We start from the raw sequence: 22,201 nt of genomic DNA, 5'->3' as shown, positions 1-22,201 counted from the left end.
TCTTTCAGGCCATCAGAGTTTCTTCCCTTTAGTGCTACCTTAAGTGGGCTAAGAGACCACGTCTTTGAGTGTGGGATTCTCTCCAGCTAGTATTCCTTTACAACAAAATGAATATGTGGAATACTTTGGTATCATATAAAGATTTCCAGGTTTAACAGATTGAAAAAATATTTATTTTAAAATAATAATCAATACAAGAAAAATTTGGTATAATAAAAGAATTTTAATAGAACTCTTAAGTTTATTATTTGGTCCCAGAGAGGGCTTTAGTCACCGTAGGAAACAGGACTTACACATGGGCGGCAAAGAGATCCCATGTCTACGGCTAATCAGTTAACAAGAACGCAGTATTGATGAGTCCACGATCACACCCCTTCTCCCCTTCCAGAGAGAATGGGGAGCAGCAGAATTTAGTTTTGAGAGAAATGTAAGTTGTTTTCAAGTCAGATTATGGGAAAACAGGCCTACTTTAGAAAATGTCCACACACACACATCCCCAAACACCGTCTCTGCCCCACTTCTCTCCGATACAATCATCTGCATACCAACCTCTACAATGTCATCATCAAACAGAAGCCAGAAGCCATGACTTTTCACAATAGTAATATAATGCCCACGATTAGGACCACTGGAAAAGAACAAAGAAAGTCACCAAGTTAACATTTCTTTCTCCATAAAACTCTATGTAGCTCTCTACATGCAGTGATTTACTAGGGGAAAAAACCCTCTATCTTCAGGACAGAGAACTTGGTATATATGTCTATTTTCACATTCCTTTGGCCATAACTCACGGAGGGACACCCAGGGGCCGGAGCTGTGCTGGGCATAAGAGAAAGATGAGAAAAACCTCATCTTAGTCTTCTAAGGACTCGCAATCTGCTGGGGGAAACAGACATTCAAATTCAACGAATATTAACACATAATTCTGGTACACCCACTACGTGCCAGACCCATCCTGGCTGTCGGGCTAAAAAGCAGAAAACGAAACAAAGCCCCCACTCGCTTGAGATGAGGGTTGGAGAGGTAATAAACAAACTAAAATACAAATATATTTCAATTGGTGGCAAGTGCCATGAAGAATACAGCAGAGCAATGGGCTGGGGAGCGATAGAGGGAAGGCGGTATTTGATATAACGTGGTGAAAGACGGCCGCCTCTCGTTGAACAGAAGGAATTTTCCCGACGGAAGGGGAAGGGGCGTGTGTGTGTGTGTGTGTGTGTGTGTGTGTGTGTGTGTGTGTGTGTGTGTGTGAGAGAGAGAGAGAGAGAGAGAGAGAGAGAGAGAGAGAGAGAGAGAGAGAGAGAGAGAGAGAAGCCATGTGACCACGTGATGGAAGTGTCGGGAATGGGAAAGAGCAAGTGCAAAGGTCTGGGGGAGGCGTAGGGGTGGGAATAGTTCTTGGCGTGTTCCCCCAACAGCAAGGCAGCCAGAGTCCAGTGAGCCCGGGGTGAAGGAGGGACGGGAATGGGATATCGCGGCGAAGATTCTGGACTCTGCTGTGAGTGAGCCAGGAAGACACTGGGGAATTTTAAGGAATGACGTGATCTGGTTCAAGTTTTAGAAAGATGTGACACTAAAATGTATAATAACAAGCACGAAAACAAAAAGATACATTACACAAAGCAGAAAGAACCACCAAACAGCTGCTACTATGTAGCTGGGTCTGCACAACTGAGGGAATTTTTAACTCTAAATCTAGAGTTTTGTTTTGTTTTTTCGACGCACCATCAAAATTGGAAAGCTGAATTTGCCTTAGCTTGCTTTCTTTAAATACAGCATGCCCCAAAGGGTCTGTTCGCACCTTTGTCAGGCCACTCTCTCCCCTCCCCCCGAGCTCCAGCCCACAGGCCTCCTCTGTTTCATACACATCACCGTTCCCATCTCGGTGCTGTGCCCGCTGGAAATTGCCTGAAACTGCCTTCACCCATGTTTGCCTTCTCTGCTCTTTTTATTCCTTAGGCCTCAGCTCAAATGTCATCTCGGTAGATAAATCTTTGCCGACCACCTTCCCTAAAGAGGTGTCTCCGTTGCTCTCTGTCATTGCCCCGATCGTTCCTCATAGCACTAAGCAAAATCATAAAGTGATTTTGCAGTGGTTTGGTTTTGGTGGTAGCAGCCTGGTGCGTTTACTTATTAACTATCTGTCTTTCCCATTAGATGCCCAGCTTCGTGAGGGTAGGGCCCCTGTGTGTCCCGTTCACTGCTGTAACTTCAGATCTTGCTACGGAACCCAGGAAACAAGGGTTTAAAAATGCTTGCAGGAGAAATCAATGAAGGAGGTTGTGCACCTGGGGCAACTGTGGGCCGGGGGTCCTGGCACAAGAAGGGCTGAGCTCCCTAACCTCAGAGCTTTCCAGAGCCCACGGCCAGAAGCCACCTGCTCCGTGTATGGGAACAATTCCACCTCTAGTGGGGAGGAATTTAAAGAATCCTCATTAGTAGCATGCGTGACTCGGCACCAGCTCAGCCTTGCTGCCAGGGCTGCTCTGACCTTGTGCCCCAGTTACAGACACTGACTATTCTAGAACCCAGCCTCCTACTTGTCCCCCAGTTCTCATAAGTGGGTCTCTGCCTTGCCCTCACCAGCGTTCCCAGGGACCAGAGTCAGCACCCACAGAGATCCATACTGAAAACCCCTGCGTACCCCACACACCTGACTGCTTTTGCTTCTCCACCTCCTGTCCACACTGCCCACCTCGGCCACCAGACACCCTCCAGGTACCAGGCTCTGCCTGCCCCCAAGACCTCCTCCCGACCCAGTGTTCCTGGCTAGTTTCCAGATCGCTGAATCCCTCTGTTCTTTAAAAGAATGAACCGCTAGAAGTATTCTTCAGGGGAAACAGAAAGATGGCTTACAACTGACCGACAAATACAACTTTCTGAGAACGTAAGGCAATAACCCGTGACTTAAAGTTACTCCGCATGGGACAAAACATGAGGCACAGTTTCTGATACCATCCACTCAGTACAAGGCAAGAAATCAATCCATCCATCCCTCCACAGGGAACCACGCATCCTCTTGGTAACGGTCTGTTCACCACAACCCAATCCAGGAGAATGGAGAGGAGAAGACACCTGCTCTGTGACAGGCCCTAATCTGAAACCTATAAGGGTGACGGCGTGCCGATCCCAGGGAGGGGACACAAACCCGTCCCAGCGAGCAAAGGATAGCAAAGAGGTGAATTTCCGGCAGACTTTTCCAGGCTTTACACCAAATTACGGAATGCAAAATACTTCCTCAAAAGACTTCCAGCAAAGACACTTTGCTTCTCTACATCGAGGGGCCCTCTCTCTTACTCCCTTTTTTTCTGATTATGTACTTATTATAGAATATTGGGGAAAGACTAAAAACTGAATAAAGAATATTTGTTAAGAGTACATTTCAATCATTCAAAATGCCAAAAAAATTTTAAATTCCATCTACTGCTTCCAGTCTTTATTCACACATCTTAAACCACTTCTGAGATCATACTATACATGTAACCTGGTTTCTTAATTAAAATCATAGCATAAACATTTCTTTCTCCATGTGATTTCAAACTCCATAAGCGTCATTTATATCCAATGGAGACTTAGTATTTCCCTTATGAGAGAACGTTTAGATTATTTTTATTATAACGCAACTGTTTTATTTTTTACTTTTTTAATTTATTTTTTATTAACTTATTTTATGTATGTACATTTAGATTCATTTTGAGGTGACAGATAAACCAGAGCTTGGAGGAGACTCCCCAAAGCACCATTACCGCTGAGTCTCACCAGCCGGGAAGGGTGCGGCGGGGTCCACCTGGCCCGGGGACAGCCCTCCCGCCTCTCCCACGCCGCGCTCCCCACCTGCCCTCACCTGCCGCAGTGGACCACCACCGCGACCAGGTCGTACATGCGGTCCAGGTTCACCGCGTCGCTGGAGGTGTTGAAGAGCCGCAGTTCCAGGGGGAAGACCACCCGGTAAGACAGCTTGGTGTACCTGTGGAGCTGCTCCATGTACTTGAATCGCTTGAGGTGCAGGGCCAAAATCATGGGCAGCTTTTTGACTCTCATCCTAAGAAACCATGACGTAGAAAATCAGTGGTAGCCAACCCCCATGAGAGGAAGAGAATACAACGCCACCTGCACAAATGGAGAGCAGGAGGGGTCCAACAAAATTCAAACCAGCAAACGGCCAAACCACTCGCAAGAATGAAAGGATGCTCGCTTACGTAGAGCTGACTTCTACAGGCTCGGCTAGCTGGAGCCTAGCCAGCAGAGAAAAGCACAACGGGGGCGGGGGAGGTGTCTCTGTGTGGTCAAAGGAGACATCCCAGAACTTTCGTACCAATGAAAATATGTGCAATTGCTCTGCATCACTGCCCTCTGCCTCCCAGGGAGAACAGTATTTGGACAAACCCCCTCACCCTGAGATAATGGAGACGAGGGGGGAGAGTTTCTGAGAGAAGGAGGTTGGGGAGAGGACAAGCGGAAAGGTGCAGTCTGGACGCACAGGTTCTGAGGACCGACCAGCAGGGATGCCTCAGATACTGCCACTGCGGGCCATCAGGTAACCAGGCATGCTGGGCCCACTCTCCCTCCCTACCCCTGTGCTTCTGGGCAAGTGATTTCCCTTCTCTGGCTCTCAGGTTCCTCGCTTGTGAACGCAAGGGTTGGCTTAGGGCTACATTTACCCAAACAGGCTCATGAGAGCCCTGGAGATGTTAACGGATGTGGGGTTTCTGGGGCCAAGTCTGCACAATGCTCCCTTCTATTCTGAAGTTCCTCCTCGCACATTAGCATACTGAGGGATTTGAGAAATGCGGCAGAAAAGGATTTTCTTTTGTGTTTGATGCAGCATTTCCCCAACTTACATAAACATGGAAAGCTTTTTTCACTAGATGACCATTAATATTCCTCGGTAGGAAGTCACAAAGACCACAGTTTTACGTGGATAACTCTGCTAGAATAGAGGATTTTCTGGTTGCCTTCCAGGACCCCCTCTATGAAGGTCCTGAATCAGTGTAAATGCTGTTCAACTTGTGCACATTTTCAATGCATATTATTTGTAAAGGACAGATTTTAAGAGAATATCACTCAGAAATCTATGGAGTTAAAAACCCTGTTCATAAAAATAAGCAAAATACCAATATCAGCAGAAACATAAGATTTATAGTGAACCCTGTATTATTCAGGAACATGACATTTTAATGTATAAACCTCCAGGGCTAAACAGAAAACACCTTCATGCCCCATAGGAAGACCTAGATTACATGGGTGGGAGCAGAGGTGAGTTCCTCGACCACTAGCAAGTGCTAACTCCTGCCTGCCACCACAGTGACTAACCTGTCTTAAGTTTTGATGCACCAGGAAAAGATGTGCATGTCTGAGGATGGAGGGCTGGGAGACTGGGCAGAGAAACTATTTCGACATCAGCTCTAGACCCCTGAGGGTTTTAGGCGGCAGGAATGGGCGTCTGTGAGTTACCCCGAATATACCACAACCATGGGCAGGGTAAACTTAACTCACAGTAAGGCTTCACAGGATAATTAAAATGTCAAGTTTCTTGGCTTCTGGGTGACAGAATACAGGGAAGGACTGGCTATTTCACACTGTCCAAGAGCTGGAACTGGCAACTCTGGGTCCTGTATCAACTCAGAATATGATAACTTTCTTATCACCTATCCACAAACTGATGATATTGATTTCCTCATGATTCCTTATTAAATGATTTTTTTCTTTTTTCTTTTTTTTTGCCTGTCTTCTAAATAAGGAGTTCCAATATTTAGGCAACACTAACAATATTATCGGGTGACCACTATGTGTTATGTACTATGCCCAATCCGCTTTATAATTTGTCTTTAATCCCAAGAGGAGAGTGCTTATACTTGCTCACCACTTGTTTCCCCAGCATTCAATTTTCCTGGCACATTGAATGAATGAATGAACAAACAGATGAACAAACAATCAGACGAAAGGGCAACTTCCCCAGGTAGGCATTCTTATCCTATTTTACCAGTGAGGAAGGTAACTGACTTCTCCAAAGCTACTTGGCTACAAGCCCATGGAACTGGGATTCAAAAATCAGATCTGTCGGGCTCCACCGTCTGGTTCCTTCTGACGACACAAAGCCACCCCCTGAGCTAAACCCTTTACGTACCTTTTCTGGGCTTCCTGTTTGCTACAACACGTTTCACAATAATACTTCTGTTCACTACACAGTGTTTCTGTGTTGCTGAAGTCTCTGCAGAGAAAAATATTTTCAACTTAAAAGAAGTCCAAAATGCACTCAGTTTACCATGTTTTAAACCCCCTATTACCTGTAGGGTAATTTTTAAGTGAATGTGGGGAAAGAAGTAATGAGAAAAGATCCTTCTTAGAAGCAGGTGCTATGATGCATTAGAGCATGTCCACTGGGCTGGGTTATGATTTCACCACGAGAGATTTTCAAGTATAGCTTTATTTAATGGGACATAGATAGATCTAAATTAGGATTTCCAACTGATTCAGAAAAAAAAACTCAGGGTTTAACAGAGAGTACCTGTAAATTGGAAATAAAATTACAATGGAGGGCTTCCCTGGTGGCACAGTGGTTGGGAGTCTGCCTGCTGATGCAGGGGACACGGGTTTGGGCCCCGGTCCGGGAGGATCCCACATGCCGTGGAGCGGCTGGGCCCGTGAGCCATGGCCGCTGGGCCTGTGCGTCCGGAGCCTGTGCTCCGCAACGGGAGAGGCCACAACAGAGGCCTGCGTACCGCAAAAAAATAAATAAATAAATAAATACAAAATAAAATTTAAAAAATTACAATGGAAAAATACTAACTCTAGTAAAAGCCAACCATTTCAGTGAAAGTCGAGTCCAAAAATGTCAGTCATACAAAATGCAAGGTGTCCTTATTACGTGGTTAATGAAAAATGGTCTGTCTCAGGTGGTCTGTATTTTCAAAGAGCACAAAAGTAAAGATAATAAAATTTAAAGCATGTTCAGTGGCCCTTATATTGAACTAAGAAAGTCCCAGATGATCAGGAGATGTCTACCAAGCCCTTACTCCCCACCTCCCCACACGCCAGAAGATAACGTCAGCCTGCCTCCTGAGAACAAATGCCACTGGGATGTTATATCTGTATTCACCTTATCATGAGGTTTTACTGTACTACCTATGGTTTTCATTTTTTAAATGTCATGGCTTTTCATTCTTCTCTGGTCACTGAGATCCTACTTAACATTCCTGTGGTACTGCTTCAAAGGCTGAGTAACATTCCGAATATCATAATACCCCAGAGTCTTGAAAAAGTCTATGACATTTCCTTATTCATAGGGAGTGTCCTAGCGCCAGAATGATCAGATTTATCAAATAGAAAATGGTATTTACATGGTGTCAATGACTCAACCACTTAAACAGAGCTTATCAAGAGAACACACAGGTTGTTCATTCACTAAATTCCCCAGTGGCTACTGACAGTACCTTGGGCTAGGGGCTGGGGATCCGCAGAGAATGCCTGCCCTCACACAGCTCACAGTCTACCAGAGACACGTGCAAGAAGCCACTTGCAACACTTAGTGTTCACTGCAGGCTAAACATAAATCATTTCACACGATTGACTCCCCTGCCTAAAATCCTCCAATAGTTTCTCGGTGCAATCAGGAATAAAATCCAAATTTCTTACCATGGCCAACAGACCGCCTGTCCTCAGAGTCCTGACTGCTCTTCTGACCCACCTCCCGCCCCACCCCATCTCCTTCACTCTGCTCCAGCCCCGCCGGCTGGCCTTCTGTGTAGCTCCAGAGTGCCATGCTCTCCCTGCCTCGGGGCATTTGCTGCTGCAATTTCCCCTGCACTGACAGCTTCTTTCCAGATGCTTCCATGGCTGGCCCTGCTCACTGCTCAGAGCTCAGCTTAAAAGTCACCTCTGGAGCAGACTTCCCCAGCCACTCTCTCCAAACCCATCCAGCCCCTACTCTACTGCTGTCTTGTTTTCTTCTGAGCACTTATCACTATCTGAAGCATCCTCCTGTTTGTTGGATCAGCCGCCTCCCCTCTGTGTGAGCAGTGACCCTGTCTGTCTCACTCACTGCTAGAACCCCAGCACTGAGAACAGGCCCAACCCATAACGGCCCTCAATAACGTGTGTTGGCTGAACAAAGGAACAAAGAGAGAACCGTGTGTATAAAGTCCAGGGGAAAGCACAGAGGACAGAGAAATGAACTGGGATTATTCAGGACGTTTCCCCGAGGGGTGATATCTGAGTCAGGTTCGCAAAAAGGGAAAGTGAGCCAGGGGAATAAGAGTCCAGGGTCCCAGACAGAGTGAAGGCTGAGGGCCAAAGGCATGAATGCAAGGTACAGAGCACGCTTCTTAGAAGCTGTGTGGACCCTGTGGCTCTCTAACTGGTCTCTGCAGGGGCGACAGCATCAGACAGTGCTTTTCGGATCACTTCTGGCAGCGCTCTGGGGGAAGGACTGGAGGGGGTCGAAAAGCAAGGAAACAATTCAGAAGGCAATTACACTCAACCCCCAGATTTCAAGCGCTTGGTGCCTAATACAGACTCAAACTTAGCTGAATGCATACTAGCCAGCTCTTCACGGAGTAACTGATGTGAAATCTCTTCTTGGCCCACACACGTTTATTGGGGCGGAACGGAACAACCAAGGAGAAGTGGGGGATGAGCCCGGGTGACGGTGGAGATTCACATTTTTGGAATGTCTACCACAGACAAATCTCTTTATCCAACTAAAGAATCAGAATAACTAAGGCAAGCACAACAACAAATAAGGAATTAAACACTTTCGACTCTCTCTCATTCCCCGCCCCCTGCCAAAAAAACCAGCCGTTTTTGTAGACCCACTACGTAGAAATATAGCAGAAGTTGGTACCTAATGTGCAGACCTGATTCACAAATAACCACCATCCTGCCCAGCCCTAGCTGGCTGGAAGCTCAATGACACAGGAGAGACAGGGTGATGCTTCTGGAGCATCTGTGAGTTGAGAATTGGAAAATGCGGCTAAGTTAGGAAAACAGAGTGGCCCTGGCAAGAAACTGAGGCAGAGCAGATCTGTCAGGTGATGCTATACAGTTGTGGGAACAAAAGCAGGCGACAAAGGTTGAGGAAACTTTTCAATGAGAAAATCAAAGAGAAGAGGAGAGAGTAGAGAGGTCTTTTTGACACGGGATAAATTACAACAAAGCACAGAGGAGAGGTTACTGGGAAAGCACAAAACTCTTTGTAGTTCTTTAGAAAGAATCAAAGTGGAAATGAAACACTTTTTAAAAATACACTTTGGGAACAAATCTAATATGAAACACATACCTTTAAACGGAAACTATGAAACCTAATGGAAATGTATACAAGAAAACTTGAAAAAAATGGAGAAAAACTATGTTCCTGGGTAAGATGGCTCTAGGTTGTAAAGACAGCTACCATGTCCATGTTTAATGTCTATGTTTGATACATTTTTAATTAAAATCTTAACTTTTCACTCCACACAATAGCTAAAAAATTGAATTTAAAAGAATTCTCAAGCTAGGCTTCCCAATAATTTTCATGTCATGACCCACATAAAATAATGGTGCTACGTCGAAATGAGCTGGGGTACACCGATGCGGCTGCTTCTCTGGAAGCTCCAGGCTCTGCCCAGCCTCCCAGAAGCTGAGGGGATCTACACACACCTGTAACCCATCTTCTGGGGCACACCAGCTGGGAAGCTTTGTTCTAGAATCTGCAGCAGTGGTTCACCCAGCTGCTCATCAGAATCACCTGGGGAGCCTTAAAAACAATCTCAATCACCCCTCCCCCTCCCCCAAGCCTAATTACAACAGAATCTCTCCAGGTAGAACCAGGCACTATTGTTCTTAAAGCTCCCTAGGTGGTTCCAGTATGCTGCGTGGGCTGAGAGCCACTGTCCCCAATGCTTTGCAAATACTAACATGCACTCATGCACCGGGAAATCTTGTCAAGACGCAGGCTCTGAGTCACACACTCATTCTTGGAGGAGACCTGAGATGCTGCCGTACTAATGAGATCCCAGGTGATGTCAACGGCACTAGTCCACAGACCCCTGTTTGAGTGGCACAGATCTAGAGCGGGGGTTCTCAAACTCTGGTGGTATCAAAACCACCCAGAAAAATTAATTAAAAATAGATGCCCAGGCTCACAAAAATCGAATATGGCCTGGGCCTCAATTTTTACCGACTTCCCCAGGTGATTCTGATATGCACCAAAGTTTGAGAACTACTGACTAGAGTATTAAAGAAGGTCAAAAAAAGAAATCCAAAAGAAAGACATGTCAGATATTAGCAAGCACCATATACAAATAATAACCAAAACCAAGACATAAGTGAGGGAAACAGAGAAACTAATAGATGAGCATATGGCAATGGATGTGTGATGGGAATGCGTGTAAACTTAGCACACAGAGGAAGTTTCCAAAATGAATAGAAAAGACATTTCTTTAAAAATAGAGTAATTTAAAAAATAGAGCTTTGGGAGAACTAAAAGGCTGACCTCCCTGGCCCTGGGGGAATGGGAATTTTTAATGACAGGAAGAGCAGAGTGGTTTCAGAACATGGAGCCCTTTGAGGAGAACGGTACGTTTCTGTGCGGGAACCACAGGGAGGGACTAAGTCCCTGAAGCAAAAGACAAAAAATACCAAAAAGGACATGGGGGGGATAATTAAGATAAAATTCACGTATTTTAAGTTTTTGCCTGAGGCCATCCCTGAACTTTTTAAAAGAAAAAAAAAAAACTTTCTCAGTATCCTCCTATGATACAGATGGCTCGCTCTGCCTAAGACACGGTGCTGAGATGTGAAATATTAGAATCATAGCTCAGCTACAATATGGCTTTAGTGCCTCCTCTAGACCTGTATCCTGAATTAACCACCATTTATATCATCATTTCTCTGGGACAAAAGTTCACTGAAAACACACTGTAATTGATCATCTAAAGCCCTTCAGGAAGGAGGTGGCAGAGATCTTACATTTAAATCCTACAGTGTTAGCTTGATTTTTAATTTTTCTCAAAATCAAAACAAATGATAAAGTATCACATCAGAAGAGATAGGCAGGCATGATGTTAAAGAAGAAAACTCCTCATTCTAGTTTGAGAAAGAAACCCTAAAGAATGCAAAGCAAATTAAACCATGAGAGGGGCCAAAAAAGATCACGATCATTCCTCCTCTGTTGTCTCAAATAGAAAAGGCTAATGCATCAGCTGGCATCATTTATTCCCTGGAACTTTCTCCTGCACTTGGATCTTTTGGGAAAGGTTGGAAAGCTGCCACCCCCATCACAGAACTCTCAGCGGTGAATGGCGACACCTGGCAGGGCCTCTCTTTATGTTGGGGAGGTGAGACCTTAGGCATATATGAGGGCAGGTCTAGGTAAGTCAGTCAAGGTCTATTTTAAGGATGAGGTAAGATGGGGTGGGGCAGGCCCTTCAGGAGTATCAGCCTGGACAGTCTGATGAGAATCTGATGTTGTTCAGAAGGTACTCTGAGGCTATTCCGTACCCACCCATCCTGCTTTAACGCCTCCACATGCCTCTAGCCTGCCTTCATCAGGTATGCATCGCCAATATATACACTTCTCCAAGGAAAAGAAAAGGGCGGGGGGAAACATAATTCTGGGTTACGTTTGTTTATAACAAGGTTCCCCAAAGTTTGGAATTATAACTAACTAGAGTTAGCCCTTTACCTGGTTGGTTTCAAAGCTATAGTCACTGCCATCTGCCCTTCTGAACAGCCCAGAATTTCTTAAAGGGGAGGGGAACAGTCAGCCTCCCAAACTAACTCCCCTTCTCAAAGAAGCACAAATGGGCAAGTAATGCCTCTTCCCCCTCCCCCTCACCTACGACCGGCGCTGGCGCAACCTTACCTTTTTCGACTCCCTGTGAACACAAAACCCGGAGGAAATCAAAACCGGCTGCTTTTCACAGGAATATTAGGAGCCCGTGCCATAACCTTAACCATTCAGAAGAAAGAAAGGCCATCCAGGCCCACAAAACGCTTTGCAAACAAAGAGGTAACAAATGTACCCTAGACACCTGGACCCAAGGCATCTGGAGACAAGGGATGAAACGTCAGACCAACAGGAGGTGCTGCAGTAACTCTAAGGGGTGAGGGTAGGCTCAGAATCCTGGGAACTGGAGAGTAATCCGCCCCCAGCTCACACGATACATGACCCTCAGATGGACCAGGACGCTCTTCCAGGTTGGAGTTGGTGCCTTTGCCCTGAAAAATGACTTTCTAACAGCCAAATGGCCACAGCAAGTCTCTTTAATCTAGTCTAAAGAGTTCTAAGTAACCTGAACTCCTGATAGAACAATTCTGTTACACAATTCCCACTGATAAAGATCAACAGTGGCTTGAAAGAGAAAGACAAATACCATGTGGTATCACTTATATGTGGAATCTAAAATGTGACACAAATGAACTGATCTAGGAAACAGACTCACAGACATAGAGAACAGACTTGTGGTTGCCAAGAGGGAGGGGAGGGGGGGAGGGATGGACTGCGGGTTTGGGATTAGCAGATGCAAACTATTATAGAGAGACTGGATAAACAACGAGGTCTTACTGTATAGCACAGGGAACTATATTCAATATCCTGTGATAAACCATAATGGAAAAGAATGTGTGTATATATATATATATATATATATGTATAACTGAATCACCTTGCTGTACAGCGGAAATTAACACAACATTGTAAATCAACTATACTTGAATAAATTTTAAAAAATAAACAAAAAAATAAAAATCAATAGTGCCTTGTAGTGACACAATAAAACATCTCTGAGCTGAGGTATCATAAGCAATGGGAAGGCCCACCCGACCACCTGGTCTACACTGGTACCCCCAATACCAGGCACTCTCTAGACGTGTTTAATGTCCTTCAAAGCACTGATCCCTGTCCATGGATTCCCACTAGACTGTAAGCGCCATGAGATGCATACCTGCTGCTCACCCTTGACCTCCAGTGTCCAGAACAGAGCTGGGCTAATTATAAGCGCTCATGACCACTTGTCGAAAGGAGGAGAAGACAGTGAGGACAGGAGAAGGGAATTGTGCCTCTACATCAACTTTGAGCACATTTTCAACACATGAGTCAATGCACAATAGCTACACGAATGTGTTGCTCTTATACTCTGGGCTCCTTGCCTTTCCTCAACCCTAATTAAGAGGAAGTTTTTTTCCATAAGTGAGCTCCATACAATGCTGAAAGATGGAGGAAAAGGTAATGCCCTCATTGGTTCTCAGCTCAAAAGTGCATAATTTTTTTTTTGGCCGCGCTGCACAGCTTGCGGGATTCTTAGTTCCCCGACGAGGCATTGAACCCCGGCCGCAGCAGTGAAAGCTCCAAATCCTAACCACTGGACCGCCAGGGAATTCCCATAATGTTTTAAATAACAGAATAGATGAGCTTAGAAAAAGAAAGTAATGGTAGGCATCTGTAGCACTTTTTAACTTAATTGTGTGACTCTGTGATTGTGTGCGTCTCTGTGTGTGAGAGGGAGAGAGGCCGATGAGAGCCCAAAGCACACATCTGTATTAAAGATCAAAACCTTATTTTTAAACGTAATGACTAATGACTTCCACTTGATCCTCTCACTCCTCAGCAGGACTCTTCTCCAGACCACATACACTTATTTTTAAATCTCTCTTAGGAAAGAAGAAATAGAAAATAATAGGATTATATTCGTTTAACAGAAAGGAAGATTATGTCCTGAAGAAACACAAGATTTTTCCCCCCATGTACTTACTAGCCTGATCAAAAGCTCAGACCACTGTCAGAATTCATGAGGTTACCTTAGACAGTGGGTAATAGATGTATTCTGCTCCACATCAACAGAAAGGTCAAGAAAATCTTCATCTTTGCTACTAACCTGGAGCAAAAAAAGAAAAAAAGCATTAGGCACAAAATACATAACAGACAAGTAGATAAAACTTTGAACACCTACAGGTAACCAAAAACCATAACTGCAGTCAGTCAGGTATGGCTTTGTATACTCTCTAGCTACCAGTTACCTTGAAAACAATCCAGAACAAGAGAAAATCCTAAATTCTCCATTTAACCTCATCTGTGTCCAGCTTTGATTCAGGCTTTTCATAATTAAAACTCAACCAGATTTCTCTTCCTGTCCATTCATTGCCCCCACTGTTTCAAAGCAGGAAATATCACACAGGTATCCATATAGCTCAGCCTGGCAGAATGATAACAATGGAAATGGAAAAAGGACAAGAGCCTTAAAAAGCCTACTGCTCAGGGCTTCCCTGGTGGCGCAGTGGTTGAGAGTCCGCCTGCCGATGCACGGGACACGGGTTCGTGCCCCGGTCCGGGAGGATCCCACATGCCGCGGAGCGGCTGGGCCCGTGAGCCATGGCCGCTGAGCCTGCGCGTCCGGAGCCTGTGCTCCGCAACGGGAGAGGCCGCAACAGTGAGAGGCCCGCGTACCGCAAAAAAAACAAAACCAAAACCTAATGCTCAGATGATCACCCTCCATTCAGCTGTCTGCACTTCTTGCCAGTCCCCAGAAATCACTCCTTTCCTTCTGTGCCTAGTCATTCAAACTGTGTGGGGGGCCCGGGCGCTGAATGTGCTAGGGTGTCTCTCTCTCTCTCTCTCTCTCACACACACACACACACACACACACACACACACACACACACACACACACAGAGCTGTCCTCTGGCCCAGGAAGTGTTGTCCTTTGTAGAACACGCCCATGCTGTCTGTGGTACCAGCCAGACCTGGAGCTGGCCGGGAGCCTGGGCTCACACGGGCCCAGCAGACTGGACTGCTCTCAGCCACACCCATCCCCTGCCCTGGCTGTTTCTTGGCCTGCACAGCTGACACCACACCGATTCTGGGTCTGTACTTATCAAAGCTCACCGAGTGGTGCCTGCCTTCCAGCAGCTCACCAGCTTGCCTGGCATTTCACTGTCTTGGAGTGGGAGGGACAAACTAGCCCAGCAGGAACTTTGAGATGCCCAGTCAATTGGCAGCAAAACAAAAATCATACTCCTGTAAGTGAGACAACTATCCTATGACCCAACATTCCAATAGTCAGAGATGTGGACACAATCCTTTATACTTTCATTTGTGTACCCAAGAATGGGTATTGGCAGACTGCCCAACTCCATATCCTGTCTCTGCCACTTATAAAGCGGATGACACTAGGCAAGGTACTTAGCCTCTCTGTACCTCAGCTGTAAAGTGGGAGCAGTAAGAGTATCTATTTCATAAGGTTGTTGTAAGGATGAAATAAGATAATACATGTAAAGTGCTTTAAGAAGTAAGTAAGCATTCAACAAATCAAGGATGGAAAAAACATTTAAAATGGCCTAAAATGGTCAAAACTTTGGGAACGGGTTACTACACTGTGAGTATCATATTAAATGAAACATTAAATGAAACATGAGACTGCTCTCCTGCACTTCCACCGTCACCATGAGAAGGGTAACCCAGGCTAGCCCACTGCTTCCCAGAAAAAGATGAGAGAACCACAGAGCAGAGCTGTTCTCACTGTAAGGTGCCCCAGCCAGGCCCAGACAGAAGCACCATCCCCACCGGCCCCAGACACATCGTGAGACAGCTGAAATGCAGACGTACGGGCTCAGCCCAGGCCGGCTGGATCAGCGACCCCCCCGCCGACCCATGGCTGCATGAACTACAGTAAAAGAATCAGAGTGGATCTAAGTCTCAGAGTTTTAGGGAAGTTTGTAACAAAGCAACAAATATAACCAACACAACTACAACTAACATGACAGGCATTCCTCCTTTTACTGAACTTGGCCCATAGCGTGTTTCTTTCAATTTGGAGTTTTGTGGCAACCCCGTGTCGAGCAAGTCTACTGGCAGCAACATTTGCTCACTTCGTGTTTCTGTGTCACATTTTGGTAATTTCACAATATTTAAAACCTTCTTCATTATTATTATGCTTTACGGTGCTCTGTAATCAGTGATCTTTGGTGTTACTACTATGACTCACTGAAGGTTTCAATGATGGTTATCATTTTTTAGCATTAAGTATTTTTCAATTAAGGTATGTACATTTTTTAGACATAATACTATTGCACACTTAATAGACTACAATATAGTGTAAAAATAACTTTTATATGTATTGGGAAACCAAAACATGTGTGTGACTCGCTTCACTGTGATATTCACTTTATTGCAGTGATCTGGAACCAAACCCACAATATCTCCAAGGTATGTCTGTAGGTATATTTTATTTTTATTCATTTATTGTCTATTTCCCCCTTACTAAAGTGAAAGTTCAAAAGTTCTGTAATGACTAAGATCCTGCCCTTCCAACACTCCTCCAGAAAAGTATAAACTCAAATAACTATAACAGCAACTACCTGAAGGCAATGGAGGCAGATGGGGAGTCCACACGTGGAGGAAAAGAGCTACAAATAATGAGTTCATGGTTTCACAGCCTTTAGTGGGATCCATGGGGGAAAATGCAGTCTTTCTGGTCTAGGAGCCAGAAAATCCAATCTGGGAAACCATGTCCACTGAGAAGAAGGGAAGGAATCTGAGAAAGTATCCCCAACTCTGTCTACCCACATCTCTGGCTGACCCCTGAGCCACACACATGCACAGAGTACACTCACAGCAACTTGGCTGGTTACAAAAGGGATGCCCCAAGAGTCAAACTGCTGCCTAGGAAACAGTTTGTAGTGAGTCCAACCAAGATAACTACCTGCTAAAACTAACTGAAGAAAAACAGCAGAACCCAGAGTCTCTCAAACTGAACATTCTCAATGTCCCAGATATGACCCAAACTTACAGTATGTGAAGAACCAGGAAAATGGAAGATATTCTTAAAATAAAAGGAGGCAACTGAGACCAATCCTGGGATGACCCAGATATTGGAAGTAACAAACAATGATTTTAAATAAGTTTTTGTAAATATCTTCAGTAAAGTGAAATATATTCACAGTGAACCAAAAAATAAGACATCTCGGCAGAGAAATAGAAACAAACAAAAAAAGACTCAAATGGAAATTCCAGAACTAAAAAATTAATACACTGGATGGACATAACAGAGAACTGGAGATGACAGAGGAGACACCAGGGGACTTGAAGACAGAACAATGGAAATTATCCAAGGAGAAGAATAAAGGAAAAAAAAGAAAGATTGAAATAAAAATTAACAGATACTCAATCAACCTGTTAGATATCATACACATAATTGGAGTCCCAGACAGGGAGGAGAGAGAATAGGGCAGAAAAACGATTTGAAAAATAATGGCTGAATATTCCCTAAATTTGGTGAAAGACATACATTTATAAATTGAAGATACTCAACAAACACCAAGCAGGATAAATACAAAGAAGGCCAGCCAAGGTCAAACTGTTGAAAGCCAAAGGTAAAAAAGCAAATCTTAAAAACATCTAGAGAAAAATGACACATTACAGTGAGCTCCCTGGTGCCCTAGTGTTTGGAATTCCAGGCTTTCACTGCTGTGGCCTGGGTTCAATCCCTGGGCGGGGAACTGAGATCCCACAAGCTGCGTGGCATGGCTAATAAATAAATAAATAAACATTTTTTTTTTAAATGACACATTACAAGAGAATGATTCTGTTGGAAGCTGGCCTCTCATCAAAAATTACAGAGGCCAGAAGACACTTTAGTATGCTAAAAGAAAAAGCTATCAAAACAGAATTCCTGCATCCCATAAATATATCCTTCAAGAATGAAGATAAAAGTGAACAGAATTCATTATTAACAGACTTGCACTACAAGAAAGGTTACAGGAAATTCTTTAAACCAAAGGGAAAAGCTAGCAGATGGAAATCCAGATCCTCAAGAAAAAGTGAAGAGCATCAAAAATGGGAATTATGACACTGTCCTGTGGGGGTTATAACATACATAAACGTAATACATGTAGCAACTATAGCGTAAAGGACAAGGTAGGTCAGGGGTGGAAGGAATATGCACCTACACAGTTATAAGTTAACTATGTCTTATGCAAAATGGAACATTATTAATTGGATGGGGACCGTGAAGAGTGAAGAATATACTGTACTCTCCAGAGTGACCACTAAAAAACAACGTACGAAGATATACTAAGAGGAAAATTAAAATGGAATTGTTCAATGTAATATACACACACACAAATAATCCAAAAAGGGAAAAACATTTAAAAAGCAGAGAAGGAGGAAGAGAGAAACAAAAAGCTCCGGGGGAATAAATAGAAAACAAATAATAAAATGGGAGCCTCAAACCCAACCATATCAATAATTATAATAAACACTAAAGTAATAAACTTTTCAAGTAAAAGTCAGAAATTGAGTTGAATTTTTTTAAAAAGCAAGACCAGCTACATACTGCCCACAAGAGCTATACTTTAAATATAAAGAAACAGATAAGTGAAAAAAAATGGATGGAAAAAAATATACTATGTAAAGAGTTAATATACATATATAGTGGGCTATTTAATATAAGAAAATAGATTTTAGACAAAATTATGAGAAATAAAAATGGTATTTCCTAATACTTGGGTCAATTTACTAGAAAAACATAATCAAAAATATGGACGTCCCTTATAACAGAGCCTCAAAAATATATGAAGCTGGAGCAGTATTCACCAACAAAATGGAATGAACCACATGCTACAACACACATGAATCTCAAAAATGTTATGTAAGTGAAAGAAACCAAACACAAAAGACCAGATCTTGTATGATTCCATATATATGAAATGTCCAAAAAAGGCAAATATCTAAAGACAGAAAGTAGCTTAGCGGTGGCCTAAGGCTTGCAACAGAGATTAACTGCCCAATACAAAGGATCTTATTGGTGTGATGGAAATGTTTTAAAACTGGATTATGGGCACAAAATCAGAAATACAAATCAATGGAACAGGCTAGAAAGGCCAGATATAAACCCACGCATATATGGTCACCTTATCTTTGATAAAGGAGGCAAGAATATACAATGGAGAAAAGACAGCCTCTTCAATAAGTGGTGCTGGGAAAACTCGACAGCTACATGTAAAAGAATGAAATTAGAACACTCCCTAACACTATACACAGAAATAAACTCAAAATGGATTAAAGACCTAAATGTAAGGCCAGACACTATAAAACTCTTAGAGGAAAACATAGGAAGAACACTCTTTGACATAAATCACAGCAAGATCCTTTCTGACCCACCTCCTAGAGAAATGGAAATAAAAACAAAAATAAACAAATGGGACCTAATGAAACTTAAAAGCTTTTGCACAGCAAAGGAAACCATAAACAAGACGAAAAGACAACCTTCAGAATGGGAGAAAATATTTGCAAACAAAGAAACTGACAAAGGATTAATCTCCAAAATATACAAGCAGCTCATGCAGCTCAATATCAAAAAAACCCCAAACAACCCAATTGAAAAATGGGCAGAAGACCTAAACAGACATTTCTCCAGTGAAGATATACAGATTGCCAACAAACACATGAAAGGATGCTCAACAACACTAATCATTAGAGAAATGCAAATCAAAACTACAATGAGGTATCACCTCACACCAGTCAGAATGGCCATCATCAAAAAATCTACAAATAATAAATGCTGGAGAGCATGTGAAGGAAAGGGTACCCTCTTGCACTGTTAGTGGGAATGTAAATTGATACAACCACTATGGAGAACAGTACGGAGGTTCCTTAAAAAACTAAAAATAGAACTAGAATTTGACCCAGCAATCCCACTACTGGGCATATACCCTGAGAAAACCATAATTCAAAAGGAGTCATGTACCAAAATGTTCATTGCGGCTCTATTTACAATAGCCAGGACATGGAAGCAACCTAAGTGTCCATCGACAGATGAATGGATAAAGAAGATGTGGCACATTTATACAATGGAATATTATTCAGCCATAAAATGAAACGAAATTGAGTTATTTATAGTGAGGTGGATGGACCTAGAGTCTGTCATACAGACTGAAGGAAGAGGGAAGGAAGTCAGAAAGAGAAACAAATACCGTATGCTAACACATATATATGGAATCTAAAAATAAAAAGTGGTTCTGATGAACCTAGGGGAGGACAGGAATAAAGACACAGACATAGAGAATGTACTTGAGGACACAGGGAGGGGGAAGGGTAAGCTGGGACGAAGTGAGAGAGTAGCGTTAACGTATATACATTACCAAATGTAAAATAGATAGCTAGTGGGAAGCAGCCGCATAGCACAGGGAGATCAGCTTGGTTCTTTGTTACCATCTAGAAGGGTGGGGCAGGGAGGGTGGGAGGGAGGTGCAAGAGGGAGGGGATATGGGGATATATGTACACATATAGCCGATTCACTTTGTTATACAGCAGAAACTAACACAACATTGTAAAGCAATTATACTCCAATAAAGATGTTAAAAAAAAAAAGCAATAAATGGCTGTAAGAATCCCACCCCCAAAAAAACCTGGATTTTGGTCATAGTTACACAACTTAGCAAATCACCCCCCCAAAAAAAATCACTGAATGGATGAATTTCATGGTAATTAAATTGCACCTCAACAAAGTTGTTTTTAAAAAGTAAAAAAAAATCATGAAGCAAAAACTGACAGAATTAGAGGGAGAAATAAGACAAATCCCACAATTATAGTTAGAAATTTTAACACTACTTTCTCAGCAAATAATATAAAACTATGGGGGAAAAAAATCAAGAAAAACACAGACAATCTGAATAACTCTACCAACCATCATGACCTACTGATAACTATAGAATACTATACCCAACAACTACAAAATGTAAATTATTTTCAACTCGGTGGTTCTTAACAAGGGAAACTGCCTTTCAGGGGATATTTGGCAATGTCTAGAGACATTTCTGTTGTCACATTTTGGGGGATGTTACTGGAATCTAGTAGGTAGAAGCCAGAGATGTTGCTAAACATGCACAGGGCAGCACCCCACAAAAAAGAATGATCTGACCCGAAAGGTTAATAGTTCTAAGGTTGAGAGACCCTGCTTTCAAGTACATTTACCAAAATAGACCGTGTGTTAGGATACAGAACATGTCACGATAAACTGTAAAAGACTGAAATCATACAGAATATATTCCCTAACCAAAACAGAATGAAATTGGAAAATATTAAGATACCTAGGAAAACACTAAATGTTTGAAAATTAAACAACACACTTCTAAGTAATACATGGGTCAAAGAAAAAAGTTACAAGAGAAATTAGAAAATAATTTGAACTAATGACAAAGAAAATGTATCAAAATTTGAGAGATGCAGCTAAAACAGTGCTAAAAGGAAAATGTATAGCTTTAAATGTGTGTATTAGTAAATAAAAGAGCAGGGACTATCTTTTCTGTTTGTTTTAACTGCTATATCTCTAGTACATAAAACAATTTCCAGTATTTAATAGGTACACAATAAATATTTACTAAATAAATGAATATATGACTGAACAAAAGACTAAACAAATGAAAAGATATCTAAACGCCAATAATGGCATCTGGGTGGAAGAATTATGAATGATTTTCTTTTTATACATTCCTGTGCCTGTTTTTTAAAAAATAATTCACAGGTATTATATTTTTTAATTAGTAAAACTGTTTTTAAACCTAAATGGCCTTTCTCTGAGAGATAATAAAACGATTATAGCCAACTGAAGTCATACATAATTTAGATAGTTCTACTGAAGGTCCTGTACTTGAAGGGGGATGAAAACAAAGAAACACTGCCTCCCTTTAGATGCAAATCTTTCCCTGTACTTGTTTCAGGGAGAGGGAAGAAAGGTACAAATCTAATTAAAGAACTGGAGAAAGTTACTGTAACTTTCTCAATTCCCAGTGCAAACTGCTTCCAGAATTAAGAGAAAGCACTCACTGCTCAGGTGGATGGCCCCACCGGTGACATCAAAACATGGCACTAAACCCTTCCATTTGGACTTTTCTCTCTCCCCCTGTCTCAGACTGACATAGTCAAAAGCAATGAGTGATCAAGCAATTTTTTTTTTTTTTCCTTTTATCTCTTCCCAGAAAGCTGCCAGAAAATAAAACCATTTTCTTCCCACACACAAGGATCTCATTCTGGTCTAAGTGAAAACACAGCTTGTCTCCAAGGAAACATATGTATCACTAAGACTCTGATACCCTCGGCAGGTACAGGCTACATCTTATTCTCCTTTCTTCTCCCCCGATTTTGGGCATGGAGTTCCCCCAAAACTAGTTTTAAAAGGATGGAAGAGACCCCACTTGCTCTTGTTTTTAATTCATTACAAACCAATTA

At 42.8% G+C, this 22,201-nt stretch overlaps 1 protein-coding gene across 3 annotated transcripts in view; it reads right to left on the bottom strand.

The window, feature by feature from the left end:
* The window catches only part of USP46 (ubiquitin specific peptidase 46), a 62,386-nt gene that overhangs the window by 3,940 nt on the left and 36,245 nt on the right, over positions 1–22,201 (bottom strand). For 2 of the 3 annotated variants that reach the window (XM_060148196.1, XM_060148198.1), the window contains exons 5-8: positions 13,777–13,853; positions 6,128–6,211; positions 3,845–4,042; positions 223–628 (exon numbers count right to left, since the gene is read on the bottom strand). In XM_060148196.1, the coding sequence (XP_060004179.1) occupies positions 439–628; positions 3,845–4,042; positions 6,128–6,211; positions 13,777–13,853 (549 nt within the window). In that variant the 3' untranslated portion in view covers positions 223–438. Of the gene's footprint in view, positions 1–222; positions 629–3,844; positions 4,043–6,127; positions 6,212–13,776; positions 13,854–22,201 lie in introns of those variants that run through there. The other variant, XM_060148197.1, reaches the window with a different exon arrangement.

The sequence above is a fragment of the Lagenorhynchus albirostris genome, chromosome 4 (genome assembly GCF_949774975.1).
Source record: "Lagenorhynchus albirostris chromosome 4, mLagAlb1.1, whole genome shotgun sequence".
Classification (NCBI taxonomy): Eukaryota; Metazoa; Chordata; class Mammalia; order Artiodactyla; family Delphinidae; genus Lagenorhynchus; species Lagenorhynchus albirostris.
The sequence above is the reverse complement of the archived record's forward strand: the minus strand, read 5'-3'. Positions and strand labels throughout refer to the sequence as shown.